Source organism: Corylus avellana, chromosome ca5 (assembly GCF_901000735.1).
Source record: "Corylus avellana chromosome ca5, CavTom2PMs-1.0".
Lineage (NCBI taxonomy): Eukaryota > Viridiplantae > Streptophyta > Magnoliopsida > Fagales > Betulaceae > Corylus > Corylus avellana.
This window is the reverse complement of record NC_081545.1, coordinates 18945951-18965233: the sequence shown is the minus strand read 5'-3', so window position 1 is coordinate 18965233 and position 19283 is coordinate 18945951. Positions and strand designations below refer to the sequence as shown.

The 19283-nt window shown below is 35.8% G+C and overlaps 2 protein-coding genes across 2 annotated transcripts; both read left to right on the top strand.

Moving 5' to 3' along the window:
- The first annotated feature begins 206 nt into the window (after positions 1-206).
- Positions 207-2543, top strand: LOC132181004 (aspartyl protease family protein 2-like). Its single transcript, XM_059594042.1, has one exon. It carries the CDS (start codon positions 623-625, stop codon positions 2294-2296), a length of 1674 nt encoding a protein of 557 aa, XP_059450025.1. The 5' UTR covers positions 207-622; the 3' UTR covers positions 2297-2543.
- A 7423-nt stretch (positions 2544-9966) lies between these two features.
- On the top strand, positions 9967-17381 carry LOC132182987 (3-hydroxyisobutyryl-CoA hydrolase-like protein 5). The gene is made up of 16 exons (XM_059596373.1): positions 9967-10147; positions 10296-10367; positions 10538-10621; positions 10746-10814; positions 11008-11071; positions 11185-11258; positions 11376-11459; positions 11599-11683; positions 11935-12020; positions 14742-14863; positions 15130-15190; positions 15301-15399; positions 16555-16656; positions 16778-16819; positions 16966-17072; positions 17161-17381. Exons 2-16 carry the CDS (start codon positions 10335-10337, stop codon positions 17213-17215), a joined length of 1167 nt encoding a protein of 388 aa, XP_059452356.1. The 5' UTR covers positions 9967-10147; positions 10296-10334; the 3' UTR covers positions 17216-17381.
- The last annotated feature ends 1902 nt before the right edge of the window (positions 17382-19283 follow it).

Sequence of the window (19283 nt, the reverse complement as noted above, 5' to 3'; positions counted from 1 at the left end):
CGTTGATCTAAAAAGAACTATGAACTGTGAAGCGTATGATCATGAAGCAGGAAGGAGAGACGAAGATTCCCACGACGACCAGATAAAAAATCACAATACTCCTACACTCGAATTAAAAAAGGTTCATTTTTTTTTTTTTTTGTGAAAATGAATAATATATTTAATCAAAGCGCGTAGTTGAACGGGCATGACTTCTGAAAGCCATGGGATTCAAAGTCTTCACCTTTGATTTTTAACCGAACGCTGCTCTCTTTCTATTCGGTTCTTTCCTTTTCGGAGAGAGGTAGAGAGAAAGAGCGAGATTTTTCATATATAAAACTCAATCTGATTTTCCATTTTTATTTCATTTTCCCAGACCCTTTTCCATTTCTCTAATCTTCAATCAAGCTTTCTGTTTCTGGGTTTTCATTTTCATATATATCCTCCCTTCTTTTCTCCATATTCCACTAAAAATTCAGTTTCATCTAAGCATTTCTCTTCACCCTTTTCTTTTCTGAATCGAAAGAAAAAGCTTCGAATTTTTAAGCTAAAAGTCTTCGTCTTTCTGGGGTTTTGTTAATTTCTCTCATTTTTTTTCTCCTGAATCTTCTGAAGTTGAATTCGGTGTAGGTTTTTCCCTACCATGGGTTTTAAGGTTGCTCTCATTCTGTTCCTCTTTTTAGTCTTCTCCGGCGCTTTCCAAGCGCTTGCTGGACTTCACCATCACAGAAAACACAGTCCCAACGGCTCTTCTCTTGCCGGTATCGAATTTCACGATCACCTGAGCTTCAATGCCGTCTCGGTTTCGGCGAGTTCCGGGTGTGGCCTTTCAACCACCAAGAAATCGGAGCTTTCAGAATCAACGATGCAGGCGGCAACAAATGAAGAAGAAGAAGAATATGATGAAGACGGAGATGTTATTGTTTCAGCGAAACCGCTGAAGCAACAATCTGTGAAGCTCCATCTTAAGCACAACCCGCTTCGCCAAAAAACCGACCCGAAAGATCCTGCGGTTGAGTTCACAGCCAAGGACTCGACCAGGATTAAGACTCTCCACACGAGGATTACAGAGAAGAAGAACCAAAACACCATTTCAAGGCTACAGAAAGAGAAGCCGGTTGTTGCTCCGGCAGCCTCGCCGGAATCTTACCCTGGCGGCCAACTGGGTCAGCTCATGGCGACTTTGGGATCTGGTGTTACTCTCGGCTCTGGAGAATACTTCATGGATGTGTTTGTGGGTACTCCTCCTAAACATTTCTCTTTGATTTTGGATACCGGAAGCGACCTCAATTGGATTCAATGCGTTCCTTGCTATGATTGCTTTGAACAAAACGGTCCTCATTATGATCCAAAAGATTCAAGCTCTTTTAGGAATATCAGCTGCCATGATCCTCGATGCCAGCTGGTTTCTTCTCCGGATCCTCCTCGGACTTGCAACGCAGAGAATCAAACATGTCCATACTTTTACTGGTATGGAGACAGTTCAAACACGACAGGAGACTTTTCGCTTGAAACATTCACTGTCAATCTGACAGCACCTTCAGGGAAGTCAGTAATCAAACAGGTGGAGAATGTGATGTTTGGCTGCGGCCATTGGAACAGAGGCCTCTTCCATGGGGCTGCGGGATTGTTGGGGCTTGGGAGAGGGCCTCTCTCATTTTCCTCCCAGCTGCAGTCTCTCTACGGCCACTCTTTCTCATACTGTCTTGTGGATAGAAACAGCGACACAAGTGTCAGCAGCAAGCTGATTTTTGGGGAGGATAAGGATCTTCTGAGACACCCAAATCTGAATTTTACTTCATTGATTGCCGGCAAAGAAAACCCAGTTGACACATTCTACTATGTCCAGATCAAGTCGGTGGTTGTCGGAGGAGAGGTGCTTGACATACCAGAAAAGACATGGCTTTTGACAGCAGATGGTGGTGGTGGTACAATCATCGATTCTGGTACAACCTTAAGCTATTTTGCAGAGCCTGCATATCAGATTATAAAGGAGGCGTTTTTGAAGAAGGTTCAACGCTACTCTGTGGTAACAGATTTTCCAATTCTGGAGCCTTGCTACAATGTTTCTGGGGTTGAGAAGATGGAGCTGCCTGAATTTGCAATCCATTTTGCAGATGGAGCTGTGTGGAATTTCCCAGTTGAGAATTACTTCATCCGGCTTGAACCAGAGGATGTTGTCTGCTTGGCAATTCTAGGGACCCCTCATTCTGCTCTTTCCATTATTGGAAACTACCAGCAGCAGAATTTTCATATCTTGTATGACATCAAGAACTCCAGGCTCGGATATGCACCAATGAGATGTGCTGATGTTTGACATTATGTTTACAAGGTCAGATGGTAGGAGAAATAACTGTAAAAATTGGGAAGGATTCTGAGGGAGATTTTTTGGGTTTTTGTTTCATATATGGTAACATAAAAGAAACTAGATTCTTTTTTTCTTTTCTTTTTTTCAATCTTTTGAGCTCAAGTGATTATAGAAACTGGGTCATAATCTGCTTCACCAGAAATGTATCTTTGTCTTATTCTTACATATAACATTTGCTTCCTTTTGAATTTGGTTATTTATTTTGATTTGAAATTGTTGTTTGGCTCCTTGCTTATTCTTGTTCAATCCCTATCTTGAAATCAAAACACCTATACACTCACCATAGATTCTGTGACTGAAGAAGACCTTATCTTAACTGTTGGAGATTCATCACAGGAATTCCTGCATTCAACTTGCTCGAATTGCTAACGGTAATGTGAGCAAGCTCAAATGAAATTCACCTGTCAGGTGGTTAGGCAGTTCAAAATTTATTTGGATAAGTGAGTTCTATATGAACTCTCTCTCATTATGTGATTAGCAATTCGAATTCGGATAGGTAATTGTTGTGAATCACAATCCGGCTTGTAAAAACTTTATTTATGTGAGAGCTGACATTAAAGGCAATTTCAAAGGCAATTTGCCTGTCTGTCTGAATTTCTAGCAATATAAAATTTATTTATTTGGATCGGACTGTCCAAATTTACCCAGTTAAGAAGGGTGTATTTGTCTTAATGCACCATACTCATTGTAAGAGCTTGCAATATTCTTAACTATTATTGATATATTAATATAATTATTTGGAGTACTTGAGTCTTCATATAATATATATATATATACACTCTCCATGTTGTGACTCAAACTTAACCGCTGAAGAAGTTTTGCTTGCGCAGTTTTTGCTGACTATAAGACATCTCTTCATGACTGCTTAATACCATCTTTAAAATGTGTTTTGCTACGCCAGAAAACCGAGGTTGCCTACAAAAATGGACTGTTATTTCAAAGGCATCTTCTTGTTGACTCCCAGTCATGCCCACCTAACTGAAACATTGGAGAAAAATGATTGCTTAAAAGCATACGCAAAGTATTTGAAAATTTTATATATGCTTCTATATATGGAGCTGCTATTTATGACCGCTAGAGCATATGATAAGGATAAAAATTCTTGTAAATGAAGGGATTTGATTAGGATTATGTTGGATTTGAATAAATTCAAATTATTTGTAAATTATAGGAAAAAATTCATATACCTCACTCAAATTACCACCTAAAATGTGCCTCTAAACTTTCAATTAGGACAAATGTCCTCCCAACTACAAAAAAAATTGCCAATATCTCATTCAAGGTCATCAAAAAGACAAAAATGATCATAAATTTTTGTTAAAAAGACAACAATACTCCTACAAATTTGTAAAAAAAAAAAAAAAAACACTTTTCCCTAAGTTCTATAAATAGAGTTTCTTAATGTAGGGCAGATGTACGTGTCTAACTACTCGTAAAATCTTTTGTGTGACATCTCACATTGCTTGAGGTAGAAAATGAGATGTGCTTATATGTATACTTGCACTCTTCTTGAAACATCGCGTTTTAAAGCAGTGATGGCCATGAATCTATCAGAACTTCGTAGATAAAGTGTGCTTATGCGAGAATAGTACCAAGATGGGTCATCTCTTGGGAAGTTTGGTTTGGAAGAATAAAAAACGAACAATATTGTATCTATTTTCTCTTGTTCCGTTATTCTCTTTATGTTTCAGGACCACCTGTGATTAGTTTTGATGAAAGAAGTTGCACATTTTTATCTGTCATGCACTAAAATAGAAAGATTTGATACTGAGAGGGATCTTCTTGCATAGTACTCAGATAGTGCATCTCATTTTCATCCATCTACCTGCAGTTATTTGAAAACTATTTCAATGGCGTACCGACCTCTCCCATTCAAATGTCTAATTTTTTTTTTTTTTTTTTCTCATTTCAAAAGGAAAACAAGACTAGTGTAGCAAAAATGAATATAAACTGTCAATTTATTGCCACATCACACCTATCGCTTTGAAAGCTTTTACTTCTTCACATTCTTTCTCTTTGTCAAGGATATTGATGAAAAAATGATCTTAAAAACCAAATTTCTTAGTCAAGAAAGGACTCTATCCTCTGCCAATCATAAGGATGAGATATCTCCTCAAGTTTCAACTCAGAAGTCATTATGTATACAAACTCTTTGTTGTAATCCTTTTGATACGAGCAATGCTACCATTCACACTTACATGACGTATTTTTAGTGACTTTTCATTTTAGTCATTAAAAAAAAAAAAAAACTACTTAAAACAGACTATGTCAACCGATGTGAAATAAGTGTGAAGAGTAGTAGCATTACTCTTTTGGTAAAAAATGCTATTTAATTAGTAGCATTATATATGTGAACTAATCGCATCAAAAGCAGTGAAAAATTCCCGTGGACTGTGCTTCATGATGAACATAGCACCAGTTTTTTAATAATATAAAAACAACATATGTATTCTAAAAAGAATTGCTTACTTTGGTGAGTGAAACTTCAAGAACGGTTTTAGTATGGCATTTGGAGGCTAGGGTTTGATTTCAAAGACCTATAAGATCTTCTCCTGAATTCTGATTTCTTAACCAAAGAGTGTGGGCTCTCGTATATTCGCAAGGCTTATTCTAATGAGCGTAAGATACTTATAATCTCATGACTTGTTCTAAATTACAACTTATTACACTAAAAAAGTCATGGAATCTTTTTTATTTATTTTTGAGCTATATCAATCTGAATGTGTAATTTGGTACTCTTTTCTTCTTTCTAAGAAAATAAAATTCATATATATATATATATATATATATATATATATAAGTAGGATGGACCCCTTTGAACAAGAGGAAGTGGCAATAACATAGAAAGGTGGATTGGGCAAAAAGCCCATTACAAAGTGAGACCACAATGTTGTAGATCTACGGTGAGATGCTAGAGCGGACCACAACGGGAACCGATTGGGCTTCTGATGGAACCGTTTCAGTATCCAGCCAAATTTGAGACTGCAGGGTGGCTCGCCATTTTGGACTCACGGCTAATAAGAGGCCCGTGCTTCACTACATATCTGACCATATATATAGTCAGCAAGAACAAAAAACAAGAAGAATTTGTGAATGTCATTTTTTATTATCATTTGAAATATGAATTATTTATCTTTCAAAAAAGAAAAAAAAAGAAAAAAAGAAAAAAGAATTATTAATGAAATAAAATAGTAGTACCTTATAAGAATATCTACAAAAAGATTTATAGCCCGTTTGGTTTGCGAAGAGAGTAGAATGAAATAATTATTTATATTTCATGGTTTGGTAACAACAAACATGAATGGAATTAAATCAAAATTATTAAAATCTCCACTCTTTCTTCCTTTTCTTTTTTTTTTTTAACTTAATTAATATATATATAAAATTAAATGGGTGGCCTGCCACCCACTGAATGTAGTGACTCAAATAATTAACTAAGTTTAAGTAGCTTAGTTAGAGGGTTAATTTGGACTTTGGGTCATTAGGAACAGCTAGAAGGGCATTTTGAAAATTTTGGACTTTCTAACCGGACGTACGCTCCTGTCGTTTGTAGAGGACATACGCGGGAGGGATCACCGTACGTACACTCTTGTTTTTAGTGTGGACGTACGCATGGGGACCACTGTATATACGCTGATAATAGTACGTCGTACTCTGTAAATAGTATACGGACGTACGCTCCTATAGTACTGGATGTACTCTACTTTTTGGTTGACCGTTGGTTAATACCTGGACATACGCTACATCCTTTAGACCGCTGTGTAAATAGTACTGGACGTACGCCCCAATAGTACCAAACGTCTACTACTTTTCAGAATAGTTAGTAGCGCTCTCAGCTTTTTCTCACCTATAAATACCCCCTCGCCCTTTCATGTTCATTTACGTCCTCAGGCTCTCTAAAACCAATGTGTGAGTGTTTTGTGAGGATTTTGTGAGTTCTTGGAGAAGGAGAGGTGATTCTTGAAGGTTTCGCTTCAAGGAGGTAATCTTCTAAGCTTAACTTGTTCCTTAGTCGTTATACTGTTTAAAGCACTTTTCATAGTTAGCTTAATTGCTAGTTTGTAGCTTTTAGTTATGTTGTTGCCCTTAATCTTTGTTTAAGCATGGGTTAGCGTTTAATTCTTGTTGGGCATATTTCATTTTATATGGAGATGTTGTTTTGAGATAGGAGGTCCTAGGAATCCTTTTGGTAGCTTTAGAACTAGTTTGGGAGGATAGGAGGACGGTTGAACCAAATGAGGTTCTACCTAAAACTCTCTGAGTGGACGTATGGCCATGAGACCGGATGTATGAGCCTTCTAGGCGGATGTACGGCCACGGACCCGGACGTACGGTAAAAAATGTTCTAGGGAATGCCACTTTGGCTAGTCGTCCGATAGCCTCTGCTTTCATGTTCTAGGTTCGTTTTAGTTGGATTTAGATCTAATGATAGGTCTTTTCTCAGGATTCGATGTTATAGAGCATCAAGGGAATTTTATGGAGGAGCCTTACGACTCGGGTGAGTACAAACTCACATGGATACTTGTTGTTACTTTTTCCGTATTGCACGTCTATTTTATATATATCAAACATGCATATTTTATAACTCTCATGAAATACATTTTGGAACTACTGTGAATTCCTTTTTGTGAAAGCGTATGTTGATTAATAAGATAATAAGGAGACTTGTAAAACCATGCATGTAAAAGACTGATAAGATTAATTGCATTATATGACTTGATACACCGGTATGTGCGGAATAACGACCATGAGCTTATTATACAGGTTAACTTTATGGTCAAAGGTGTGTGTGTGTTGGCTTTGGATCCAATGGTTCCATGACTAGGCATAGCCATTTCTTAATTAATGGTCACTATAGGATGAACATCATTAGTGATGTGGGCCACTCAAGGTCGGACTCGATCATGCCATTAATGGGATGGACGGTAGCGTACAATATCCGACACACCAGTATTGTATTACAGGTCTTTCGAGACAGCGCCAACCCTGCTGAAAATGAGTAATATCTCGGGTAGACAATACGGTTACTCGTGATTATAAGCATATATTATATCTATATTATATCCATGATAAACTGTCATCTCATAATGTTGCATATGCTTTATAAACAACTGAGTTTACCATTTAATAACGGTTATATCATGTGCATTTATACTCACTAAGTCATCTGATTTACTTTGTATTATTTCCCTTTTTCTCCATATGTACAACTATGCGGTTATAGATAGTTTAGCAGAGATGGATACCACGAAGCATCTGGTTTTGTGGAGGATTCGACCCAGGAGATGCTTGAAGACTTATTGTAAGCTTAGGCGGGTACTCATGGTAACTAGTACTTTTGAGTTATGTTGTACACCTAAGTGCTTTGATGTATGCTTGTATATTAAGGTGTAGCATATCCCTTGTAGCGATGATATGCATAGTATGATTTTCAGCTACTTTGATGTTTCTTAGTAGATGCTCTAGTTGTAATGATTATGTTTATAGAACTTTAATATTTTTCGTTGCTTAGGATCCTCTCTTTTCGAGGAGTAGAGGTCTCTGAGTCTTGTTTTGAGAGGGATAAGGCTGGAAGATGAACCGTGGAGTTAATTACTAGTTAATTAATTTTCGGGGCATTACATTGAGTCGGTGGTCAGCCACCCACAGAGCGGCCGAGGGTGGCCGCGGCCACCCCGAAATGCCACGGGAGTGGTCGCACCACCCCCGGAGTGCCTAGGGGACCACCACGACGCCCTCCAGGGGTGGTAGTGCCACCCTCAACCTCTTTTATGGGTGGCCGGCCACCCCAATGGGTGGTCGGCCACCCACTTCATTTTCCATTTTTTTTAAAAAAATTTATTTTGTAAGTTTCGAGTAAAAAGAAAAAAAAAAGAGTATTATTTTGGAAAATGCAGTCAATTTCTTCAGGAATAGCCATTCCTCTTATTTTTGAGAGGAATGGCTATTCCTGTGTGTAAGAGATTTGTGATTCTCACATAATAACCATTCTTATGAATATGCCATTATCAAACAAATGAATGACTATTTTACAGGAATAACTATTCAATTTTAGGGGTTTATTTTACAAACCAAACGGGCCCTTAGTCTAAACCCTAAACAACAAACAACAAACTCCATTAAAGTTGAGTGCACTGTGCATTAAGAAATGATGTACAAGCAAGGAGAGGGAGAAGGAGAGTCCATTGCATGCATAGTAACAAGCAATCAGTCAAACCAAGATGAATGAAAAGAGACCAAAGACAACAAGGCCAGGGGTGGAACCAGAATGTTTTGTTTGGGGGGGAAAATTTTTTTTAAAAAATTCTTGGGAACAAAAGTTAATTTTTAAAGGTATATATATATATTTTAAAAAATTTTTGGAGACCACCCTATGGCTAGGGGTGTAAAAAAAAGGGAAAACCGGTTGGGAAAAATTGGTAACCAAGGTGCCCGGTTCTGGTTACGGGTTTTGGGGTTTCTAAATACCCGATTATAACAAGGTAACCGAGTATATAATAATTATAATAATAATAATAATAATAATAATAAGAATAATAATAATAATAAATTTTGAATACAAAATTTATTATTATTATTATTCTTATTATTATTATTTTAAATGGGGCACAAAATGGTTAAATTAAGCCCAAACGCCCAATACCTAAAATAAACCAAAAAATTAGGCCAAATACCTAAAATAAACCCAAAATGGAAAAAAAAATAATAATAAAAAAAACCGGTTACTCGCTTCGGATAACCGGGTACCAACCGAAACTGGATGGTTATTGTATAACCGGTTAACCGGGTACCCGATTTCGGTTCCAGTTTTCAAAAATAAAAACCCGGATGCCACGGATCCGATTCCCGGTTTTGGCCAATAACCAAAAATCGGGAACGGGTTTTCACCCCTACCTATGGCCCCCCAAGGGGTGGTTCCGCCCATGAACAAGGCATATGAGCCAATTAGAGCTTCAAACAAAGCAACTTTAATTAATTTACTTCTGTACCCATTATGTAGCACGTTGAACCGCAACCATAAATATTTTGCATTCCCTCTGCTTCTCCTCTTCCTTCCATTCTTATTGTCAGTGAAAAAGATCTCCTTCCTTTTCTGGTTTGGTTTTGTGGTTGTGTTTGGCAAATGAGTGGGCCGTACTGGACCCAAAAACCCAAAAAATTCATTTCAAAATCAACTCAAACATTTTTACTTTTTACATCACATCAATAACTTTTTATTATTATTCAAATAAAAAAATTACTACTAAATAAAATTTTTCACTTTTTTCTTTCATATCAATTAAATCTGCTACACTTTCGGTCCACTTTATCTTTCAAGCCTTTTGCCAAACACAACTGTAAAAGAAAAAAAAAAAAAAAATTTGGGTACTTTTATAAAAAAATAAAAAATTAAAAAAATTTCATCGCTCGTTCCAACCCATCCTATACATGAGGGGTAGGTACGAGGTAGATGGCTAGATGCCCATGAGTTTCGAAACTCATTGACCAGAGGTCCAGAACCTAACACACGAGCCATTCCCGGTGATCCCTGAATCTTAATAGAAAAGAGATGTTAAAAAAAAAAAAAAAAAAAAAACACACGTAAACAATGTTGGGGTTGGTGGCAATCACGCCCACAGCTACTCCTTCGGCGTCTGGAAAAGAGATGACCATATGCGCTCTCTCTTTCCAAGTTGGTGGCTACCAACCTAAGTAACTGCTTCACCATCTTCCTCTTCATATACCCACTTGTTTTGCGCCATTCGTTTGCTTCTCTCCATCACTAAACTCCACTTCTCATTGCTTCAGTGTCAGCTTCATGTTAGAACCTTTACAATTTTTGGCTTCTTCGTTCAACATTGTTGATTCTGTTTTAAAATTTCCGCAATTCTTCACCAATCCATTTCTGGGTTCAGTCATTTTTATCACCTTTGGCATTTTTCTTATGATTTTCGTCTGTTTTGCGCAGTTGTCGGTATCGTGTCCGTAATTTGATCAATCATTTTAAATGGCTCAACAAGTTGTAAACCCAGATGAGCAGGTAATCTTTATGTAATCTATAATCATGGAATTAGTTTCAGTCCTGAAATGATTTTATTTCCTTTTCTATATAAATTCATGCAACTGTTTATCATTATAAATTTTTCGCTCTATGTTTATATAATTTATAATCTCTAGATGGATTGCTATAACGAAAAGTATGTCTCTTAGGTTGTTCTTGGGGAAGAAATAGACCATGTGAGGTTGATCACCTTAAACCGGCCTCGTCAATTGAATGTCATCTCTTCTACAGTGGTATGTTCAATAAATTTGACCCACATCGACTTCTTTCAGTTCTTGGAATCCTTTTTTGTTTATAAGTAGTTTTTTCTTTTAGCAACCAGGCTTCTCTGAGTGTTTTTTCTTTTGCTGCAAACAGGTTTCTCTGCTAGCAGAATACTTGGAAAAGTGGGAGAAGGACGATAAAGCAGAGCTTGTAATAATCAAGGTTAATTCTAATTCCTTCTGAATTTCTGACCCATCATGGGTAATATTGGTGTTTTTACTTAGAATGAGCTATTTGATTAAATCACTTATATACAGATGTGATTATACACTTAATTTTGGACTCTTTATCTCCATGAACTGTTGATTTTCCTTCACTAAAGCTTGTTATGTTGGTCGTCTTGTATCTTACTCAGGGTGCTGGCCGAGCATTTTCTGCTGGTGGGGATCTGAAAATGTTCTATGATGGAAGAAATACGAGTAAATGCGCTACCCCTAAAATAGTTTTATTGCTTCTTTGTTTCCTTTATGGTTCTTTATGCCACAACATGCAGAATCAAGTTAATTAGGATTTATGAATTTCATTTTGGCAGAGGACTCTTGCCTTGAAGTGGTCTATAGAATGTATTGGCTCTGTTATCACATTCATACCTATAAGAAAACTCAGGTACTGTTTTGAAATTGTAATCCCATACAATGATTGTGTAAAGGAAATAAATGTACCCTATAGTTTTTCCTAGTCTATGGCCGGGATGTGCTACTCAAGTTTTGATGCTATCAACAGGTTGCCCTTGTGCATGGAATTTCAATGGGTGGAGGTGCATCTTTGATGGTTCCAATGAAGTTCTCAGTTGTCACAGAAAAAACTGTGAGTATTTGATCATAGTTAGGTGCTTCCATATAAAAATATTACCTTTTTGGTTTTGCTTTTGGTAGGGCTTAGTTTCAAGTTCTGTATTTTAACACCTAATTACGTCGTGGTGTATTTCATGAATGCTTTAATGAAGGTATTTGCCACACCAGAAGCAAGCATTGGGTTTCACACTGATTGTGGCTTTTCATACATGCACTCTCATCTCCCTGGGAGTTTAGGTAAGCATAAACTTAACAAGAGAAGATTGAAAGTAATTCTCTCTCTCTCTCTCTCTTTGGATTAGTTTGAGGTGTTTTCCATTTTACTCCCATTCAAGAGGAACTGGTCTGTTGTGACAACATATACATATTTTGTTAGGAAAAAAAAAAATGAAAAGCTGTTTGTAAAATACGAGAGTAAATTATAAAGGAAAAGTTGTTTCCCACATTTATTGGCTAAATGATTAGTACCTTTCTCGTTACATATGCAGGGGAATTCTTGGCCTTAACAGGAGCTAGACTGAATGGTAAAGAATTGGTTGTGGCTGGACTGGCAACACATTTTGTCCCTTCTGAGGTGCGTTTTAGAGCTCTTTTCTAAAGTACTATCTTGTTGTCCATCACAGGTATGTGGTGGATTGGACAAAACCTCCAAAAAACTGATGCGTTGTTAGTTGTTACAATATGCAAAAACATGTGTTGTCTGGAATGGAAAAGGAAAATAATAAAACAATAAATTCCCACTTTTGTTTTGATAGGTGTGAACATATTTGTCCACTTCCTGTTTTCATTTTTTGTTTTGATTAGAAATATCAGTAAAAATATTGTTAACTTCATTAACTAATGTCTATGCCTCCCTTGATTAAATTGTGTCAAACTGTTTTTTGAGAAGTCATTGTGATTGAAGGAAAAATGCAATGAGTATTACTAGAGCTTAAGGCTAGCCATTTTAGAGGTTTGATGACTCCAATGAGGCATGCATTATTGTTGGGTATAATTTCTCCATCGATTTTACTAGAAAAAACGGTGACCTTCTTATGAGTTATGACTAGGGAATGATTGTAGCAATGAGGTTAATCATACATGATGACCAGCAGATGATTGAGGAGCTTCCCTTTATGATAGAAAATTATTACTCTGAAAAATTTAATATAAATTGAAGCTCTGGATTTCTACCACTACAATCAGATAATGAATTTGTTGTCATCATCTAAGTTTATCTAGGGCCATGTACCATTTTACATGGTATAAACCATGTTGTCTTTCCCACACCTATTTTTACATTCTGTTTGGTCCTCTGCTGGTTCCTGTTCTTGTTTAATTAATCTATGACCACTTTTATGTAACATAATGTAGCCTTATATATTTTCTGGCTTGTGAATTTCTATAGAATGAGTGCAAAACCTTCCATAATGACAATATTCTCATTATTACCAACTCGTAGTTCCTTGTTAATTGTCTTAATGGTTAATTATTACAAGGATACCACTGATAGATAATAAATGATATTATCCAAGTGCAAAAGAATGTCATTCAGTTGATATCTTGGGAAAGTCAAAGAAGTTCCTTCCTTCTTTGATCCCCTCTCTTCTCCAAATAACAGTTTCTTAGTGCCATTATTTATTATGAGAAATGCAAGTTTGCTTCCTTTCTTGTGTGTTTAGATTTTTGTTTACGTTGTGTCTTTTGATTAATATCTGGTCTTGCTTTTCAATAGTTGCTGCACCATTGACATATGTGTCCTACACTTTTTGTCCATGTTTATTCTTCAACTGTTGAACTTAGTGTTTCTCCTAAATTTCGCTGTCCAATTAGTGTATGAGTTTCGAAACAAACAAAAAGCAATGTGTAGATAGAAGATAACAAAAATGAGTTTTTGAAATTAGGTCTGAGGTAATTTCAGTGTATGGCACTTTGATAGTGTAGACTGCAAGCTTCAGGAATTTTGCCCTCGTTTGACAATGTTTTGTTGAAAAGGTTTTTGTTTTATAGCAAAAAAGAAAAAAAAATCAACAAACAACTCTAAACACAAACACTTACAAAATACCCAAAAATACGTTTACTTTTTATGGCACCTCAAAACTCTTTTTCAACCAAAAAGCAAAAATTACCCTCTAAAAGGTTTTATCAAATGAACCGACCATAATTGTAGTGTGCAGGATCTTTTAAATAAGGCGTTCCCTTGGGACAATAAACAACCAAGTAGATCAGAATGGAACATCCTCAACCCAACTGCACAATAATGAATAGCCCTGGAAAACCTTTCCTTGAGACGAGCAATGGTTAACAACCAACAGCACAATAATTGTACTGTCCAGGATCTTTTATATAAACATTGACAAATCACATATTGCAATATGAATTTGTGGGAGATGGTTTTGGGAATGAATAGACTTGATAGAGCTTATAACATAAAAGACCATCATTGGAAATTGTAATACTGATGGTCTTGTGGCTAACATGTGACGGACGGCATGTATAGGAAAGAAATCTTAACCATTTGAATTGAGGAGCTCTTCTTGGCATCATCAGTGCTGTTGATCATTCACCAATCAGATATAATGGAATCACTGCAGAAAATGGAGCCATCGCTTGTGGTAATGAGTTAGTGTTCTCAATGGTTTTGGGGTTCTTACATTCAGACATGGGTATATTAAATGGTCTTTTGAACCCTTTTAAGTGTGATCTCTTTATGGTGGACTTGAATATTTGGCTTATTGTACTGAGCGATTACAAGAACTTGAAAAATAAAAAGAACTTTTGATGAACATTTAAAAGGATGGGAGAAAGGACTATAGCGTTGCACAACTAGCTTTCAAATTAATTACTAAACCTAGTCCATCAAAACAAGCCTAAGTGGTGCCCAATTGGGCTCTAGACCTTTTCATGCTATTAATCAAGTAATACTTTTGAATCCAAAGCCTGACTAAATTGAATGGATCTCTCAAGTGCTAGGTATAGCCAAAAGGGATACCATAGCCCTTTCTAAATGTCAAAATTAGATTAGAAAAAATGACAATATAAAATAATACCAGAAACGATCTTCTAGATGATGACCATATCCCAATCTCCATAGCTTGTCTAGCTGATTAAGCTTCATTTAGTCTCTCGTTCTATGAAGAAATGCTAATGCCACAGATCTTGACGGTATATGCATATTCCTATCTGATAACGTATTGAAGCTATAATTGATCAAAAGCTGCATTGTGACCTGTTTTTCACTGACTTTGGAGTTAATATGGAGTCAGTCTACTTGAGATTATGTTGCTCTACGCTTACTATTTTTGCTGAATATCAGAAACTGCCGGAGCTAGAGAAGCGTCTGATAAGTTTGAACTCTGGCAACAAGAATGCAGTAAAATCTGCAATTGAAGAGTTCTCAGTGGAAGTTCAGCTTGATGAAGATAGTGTCTTGAACAAGTAATAGATCTTAACAAGTGATATATATTTATACACACACACATACACTCACACATACACTCACACACAGATTTGATAGATAAATACAACTGCGAGATTAAACCTGTGACCTCATCCTCACCCCTTCCTTATTGTGGGGGAGGGAGGAGAAGTGTTGCGGTCCATAGATCATTGGCTCTAGGGATGCATAGTTGCTATTGCCAATAGGATCCTAAATATTATCAGCTCTGTGATATTGCTAACAATTAGCTTTGGTGACTTTTCAGGAAATCAATAATTGATGAGTGCTTTTCCAAGGATACCGTGGAAGAGATTATAAAATCATTTGTAAGTATTTAATTTTCTTTTCTCCGCAGTTTCCATGGAGAAGTTCATCATATTACTGCAAATTAATATCTTTTCTAAGCCATGTATACTGTATGAAATCTGCTTTACAGGAAGCTGAGGCAAGCAAAGAAGGAAACGGATGGATAGGTGCAGTGCTTAAGGGGTTAAAGAGATCTTCCCCTGCAGGATTGACAATAACACTAAGATCGGTAATTTTTTTTTTTTTTTTTTTTCAATTTGATTAGTAACAGATGTTATAATAAATTTCTGGCTTACATTGATTGCTTCAAAAGGAATAATAGACATAAGATAATTGTTGATGGGAATTTTGTAACATCATTAGTTTATAAAAAACATGTTGGACTTACTCATCAACTCTCAATTTAAGGTGCAAACATAATACTTTATTCCTTCAAGATGTCTCTGATGTTGAATTGAACATATACGCTAACATTTTGCCATCCTGTAATGTGGTAATCATAATGGGTATGTTTGTTAATGTGTTTTGGAGGTGTTTTTTGTTTTTGGTTCGAAAAAGGATTTGGATGCGACATAAAGGTGAAAACAATTTTAAGTGTTTTGTAGGTATTTTGTGTTTTAGATTGTTTGTTAATGTTTTTGTTTTGAAAACAAAAAAATGAAATGCAGAAGAAGAAAATTTTAAGGAATGAAGCCATTATGTTTGCATCCTTTACCTAACCAACAATGGGGGAATTCTTATATCAGTTCAAAACATGAAAATCCTTTTCTTTTAAGTGCTTGAACATCACCTAGTATTTTATGTATTTGGAGCATCAAAGATCATCTTGACTGTATTCAGGAATTTCACGTCTAGGTTACATTGTATTTTTCTTTTTCCCCACAACTTCTTTGAAACTTTTGGTTAGATTGAACATGTTTATTGATGAGTGAACTTTATTTCCTTCGTTCCTGCACCCCCCTCAGTACGTATGGAATTGAGTTAGTCAATTGTATTGTCAGAACTGGATTTGTTTGTTCATAAAGAGTGAAGGAATTACTTTCTGCAGAAGACAAAGCAAAATCACAACTTATCTTTGGACTAACAGAGTGCTTTTCTTTTCTTTATTTTCCCCTGGTCTTCTTCAAGTTATTCCATTTTCAGCATTCTCTTTAATTCTTTGTTTTCTTTTCTTAGTTTCTTTTAAAAGTAAGTTTTTTACTTGGAAGATGTGTGATACTTGGTGTAATAATACTCAAGATGGTGACATCATTAGAAAAAAACACCTCTTGCCTTTTGTGACTAAAATGATTATTAACTTAAACATCAGCATAAGAAGCAGAATTGGTTTCCTTGAGTGTTATTCTTGCATATGTTGCCTCAAATTCATGTCAAACATATCCAGATTCGCGAAGGGAGGAAGCAAACACTGGCTGAAAGTCTGAAAAAGGAATTTAGACTAACAATTAATATACTACGAACCACAATCTCTGAGGATGTCTATGAGGTGATTGTTGCAGTTTTATTACTTATGAAAACTTACAATCCAAGTTTAAATATACAATATTTATTCCTTCACTTCTAAAATGAATTTTTGTCTCTTTTTCTTTTTCATTTTTTGACAACAGGGTATAAGAGCTCTCACCATTGATAAGGATAATGCTCCAAAGGTACTTTCTCTTTGCAAATCAGTGTAATCACAGGAAATGATTTTGCAGAAATTTTTCCTTATAAAAAAAAAATTACTCTTTTTATTATTATTTACTGCTAACAGTATTTCTTTCCCTGTTAATCTATCTAAAATATTGACTCTCAGTGGAGCCCACCATCTCTGGACAAAGTGGAGAATGAGAAGGTAGGCCTTGTATTTCAGCCATTCAAAGAGGATTTGGAGCTCCAGATTGCAGAGAAGGAAGAGAACAGGTGTTTATTATACCCACACTGCATAATATTCAGTATCAGGGAAATGAAGAGTTATTAATTAATCTTATTTATCCAAACCAAATTACAGGTGGCATGGTAAATATGAGACTACACCCTATGCAACTTCAGCCTTGACAGCCTAAGCAAGATAAATGTCTGGTCAGCAGCTGCATGTTCCTGCAATTGTTGTCAAACTCATCATAATGTCAGGCCCTTACTGCTATTGTGTATGTCACCTTTGCTGGTTTTTTTGTCATGTTTCTTCTTGAAATAAAAATAATGTGATGAGAACTCACAAGCCTTTTATCATGGTTTCAAAAGAATCCAATGAAAAAAAAAGGGGGGAAGGAATTACTGATAAAGTTTTGGAAAGGGTTCAAGAACCAGCTTTAACACGAATTATGAAAACGCTTAGGAATTTAATCTTAATGTGTTGTCGTAAATAACGGATTTAATTTTTTGGTTAATATACAAATAATTTCCCTTACATATGGACCAAACTCTCTCGATAAGTGAGATAAATGTGTCGAATACTCAATTAAAATAAAAGGTAAAGTGAAAAGTAAAATTTCAAACTCAAAACTATTTTTCTCATATAATGTCGATATGAAGAATATATATATATATATATAACCTAGGTTTTATTACTTAAAAATCACTATTGCGTCGCTTTTTCCGTCCAAAATGCTGAAGGAATTTTTATTATGTTAGTCAGCCACTACGTCACCACAACGGAATAAAATAAACATGTCTTAACCATCATTCATCATGAAATTATAATTATATCCTTAAAAAAAAGAAAAAAATTACCAAAAGAAGTATGACGTATCCATTTTATTACATGATTGCGACTAACTTTACAATTGACCGATGTGACAAAAACTGTCAGCAATTTCATCAAAAGAACAAATGGAATGAATTTTTAAGAATGATAAAAATCCAGGCAGTGTATTATTTTTTTATATTTTTGGAAGCCTCAGTAGTGATTCTTTAATCGGCTTAACTCAAACCAAATTTTTATATTTATTTTCCATATATATAACGTGTCATGATATCATTGATATGTGTTGGGAATCAGGCTGGCAATCATAAGCTCAAATTATAATGAAAGAGTAATAGAAGCCCATCACTGTTCGGGATTTGTAATTTATGATCGTCGAGTAATTTTGGAAGTTCTTCTTGTGTCATTCCAAGAATTATGTGACTATTAAAATCACAATTTGATCAAAATTCAATAATGATCAATCATAAGCCCAATTGTGATTTTAATAGGCACATCATTCTTGGAGAGATTTAAGAGGGACACAAGAGGGACTTGTAGCATTACTCATGATCGTCACCTTGAGGCCCAGCAACATGTCTCGATATTAACAATCTACTTTTAGTCGAGAGACATATCCAACTATGTATACTGATCACCTCATTGAATTCGATTGTTAGTTTCCTTCTCGTGATCTTGTAACTTGTTGATGATTGATTAGACCTTTGGAAGATAAGTTATTAATAAACTATAACTCTCATTCGATGGTATCGGAATATGGTAGTGGCGCCCATCAACTCCTCAAACTGAGGAGTACAAGCACCATACCTTGTTGACACGTAGTACTTAGCCCTCTTAGGGCCGCCCCCTAATCATAGGATTGAAGGGAAACATGGACTAACTATCATGGTGGCATTCAATGCTCGGTCTCTATATAAATCACATTACGCCTAGGTACGTGGGATCTTTTCGACTTTTTTCTATAAAACATAAGAGCACTTTGAATTCAGTCTTTATTAATTATTGAAGTGATAACTGATTTAAGCATCAGAGCTATTTTCTGCCGGCTCACTCCAACAAACTCTTTTGCCTCATCTATTTCTTTTTTGTAAGAGTGCCAGATCTATTCATGATTAACAATATGTACAATGTATAACATATTATACATTAAACAATAACAATAACAAAGCTATAGGACAATAAACAATAACAAAACTATACAAAAAGCTCCCATAATTTATTTTTCCCCCAATAAGACACAAGTTTTAACTTGGTACGCACGTTACCACACAATACTAGGAAGGTCCAGAATTTTGTTTGCAAGAGCAGATTTGTACGACACATTCTAGCTTTATGGTTGGTGACAAAGATTCTGAGAGGAAGAGTGTGTTACACTTAAATTGATCCGTTTAGAGAGAAGGTAATCAAATCAAGCATAATTAATGAAGCAA

Bases quoted from the DNA above. Each gene is read 5' to 3' on its own strand.
- LOC132181004 (XM_059594042.1), top strand. From the start codon at position 623: ATGGGTTTTAAGGTTGCTCTCATTCTGTTCCTCTTTTTAGTCTTCTCC.
- LOC132182987 (XM_059596373.1), top strand. From the start codon at position 10,335: ATGGCTCAACAAGTTGTAAACCCAGATGAGCAG. The intron at 14,864-15,129 runs GTAATAGATCTT...GTGACTTTTCAG, and splicing joins GAAGATAGTGTCTTGAACAA to GAAATCAATAATTGATGAGT. The intron at 16,820-16,965 runs GTACTTTCTCTT...ATTGACTCTCAG, and splicing joins ATAAGGATAATGCTCCAAAG to TGGAGCCCACCATCTCTGGA.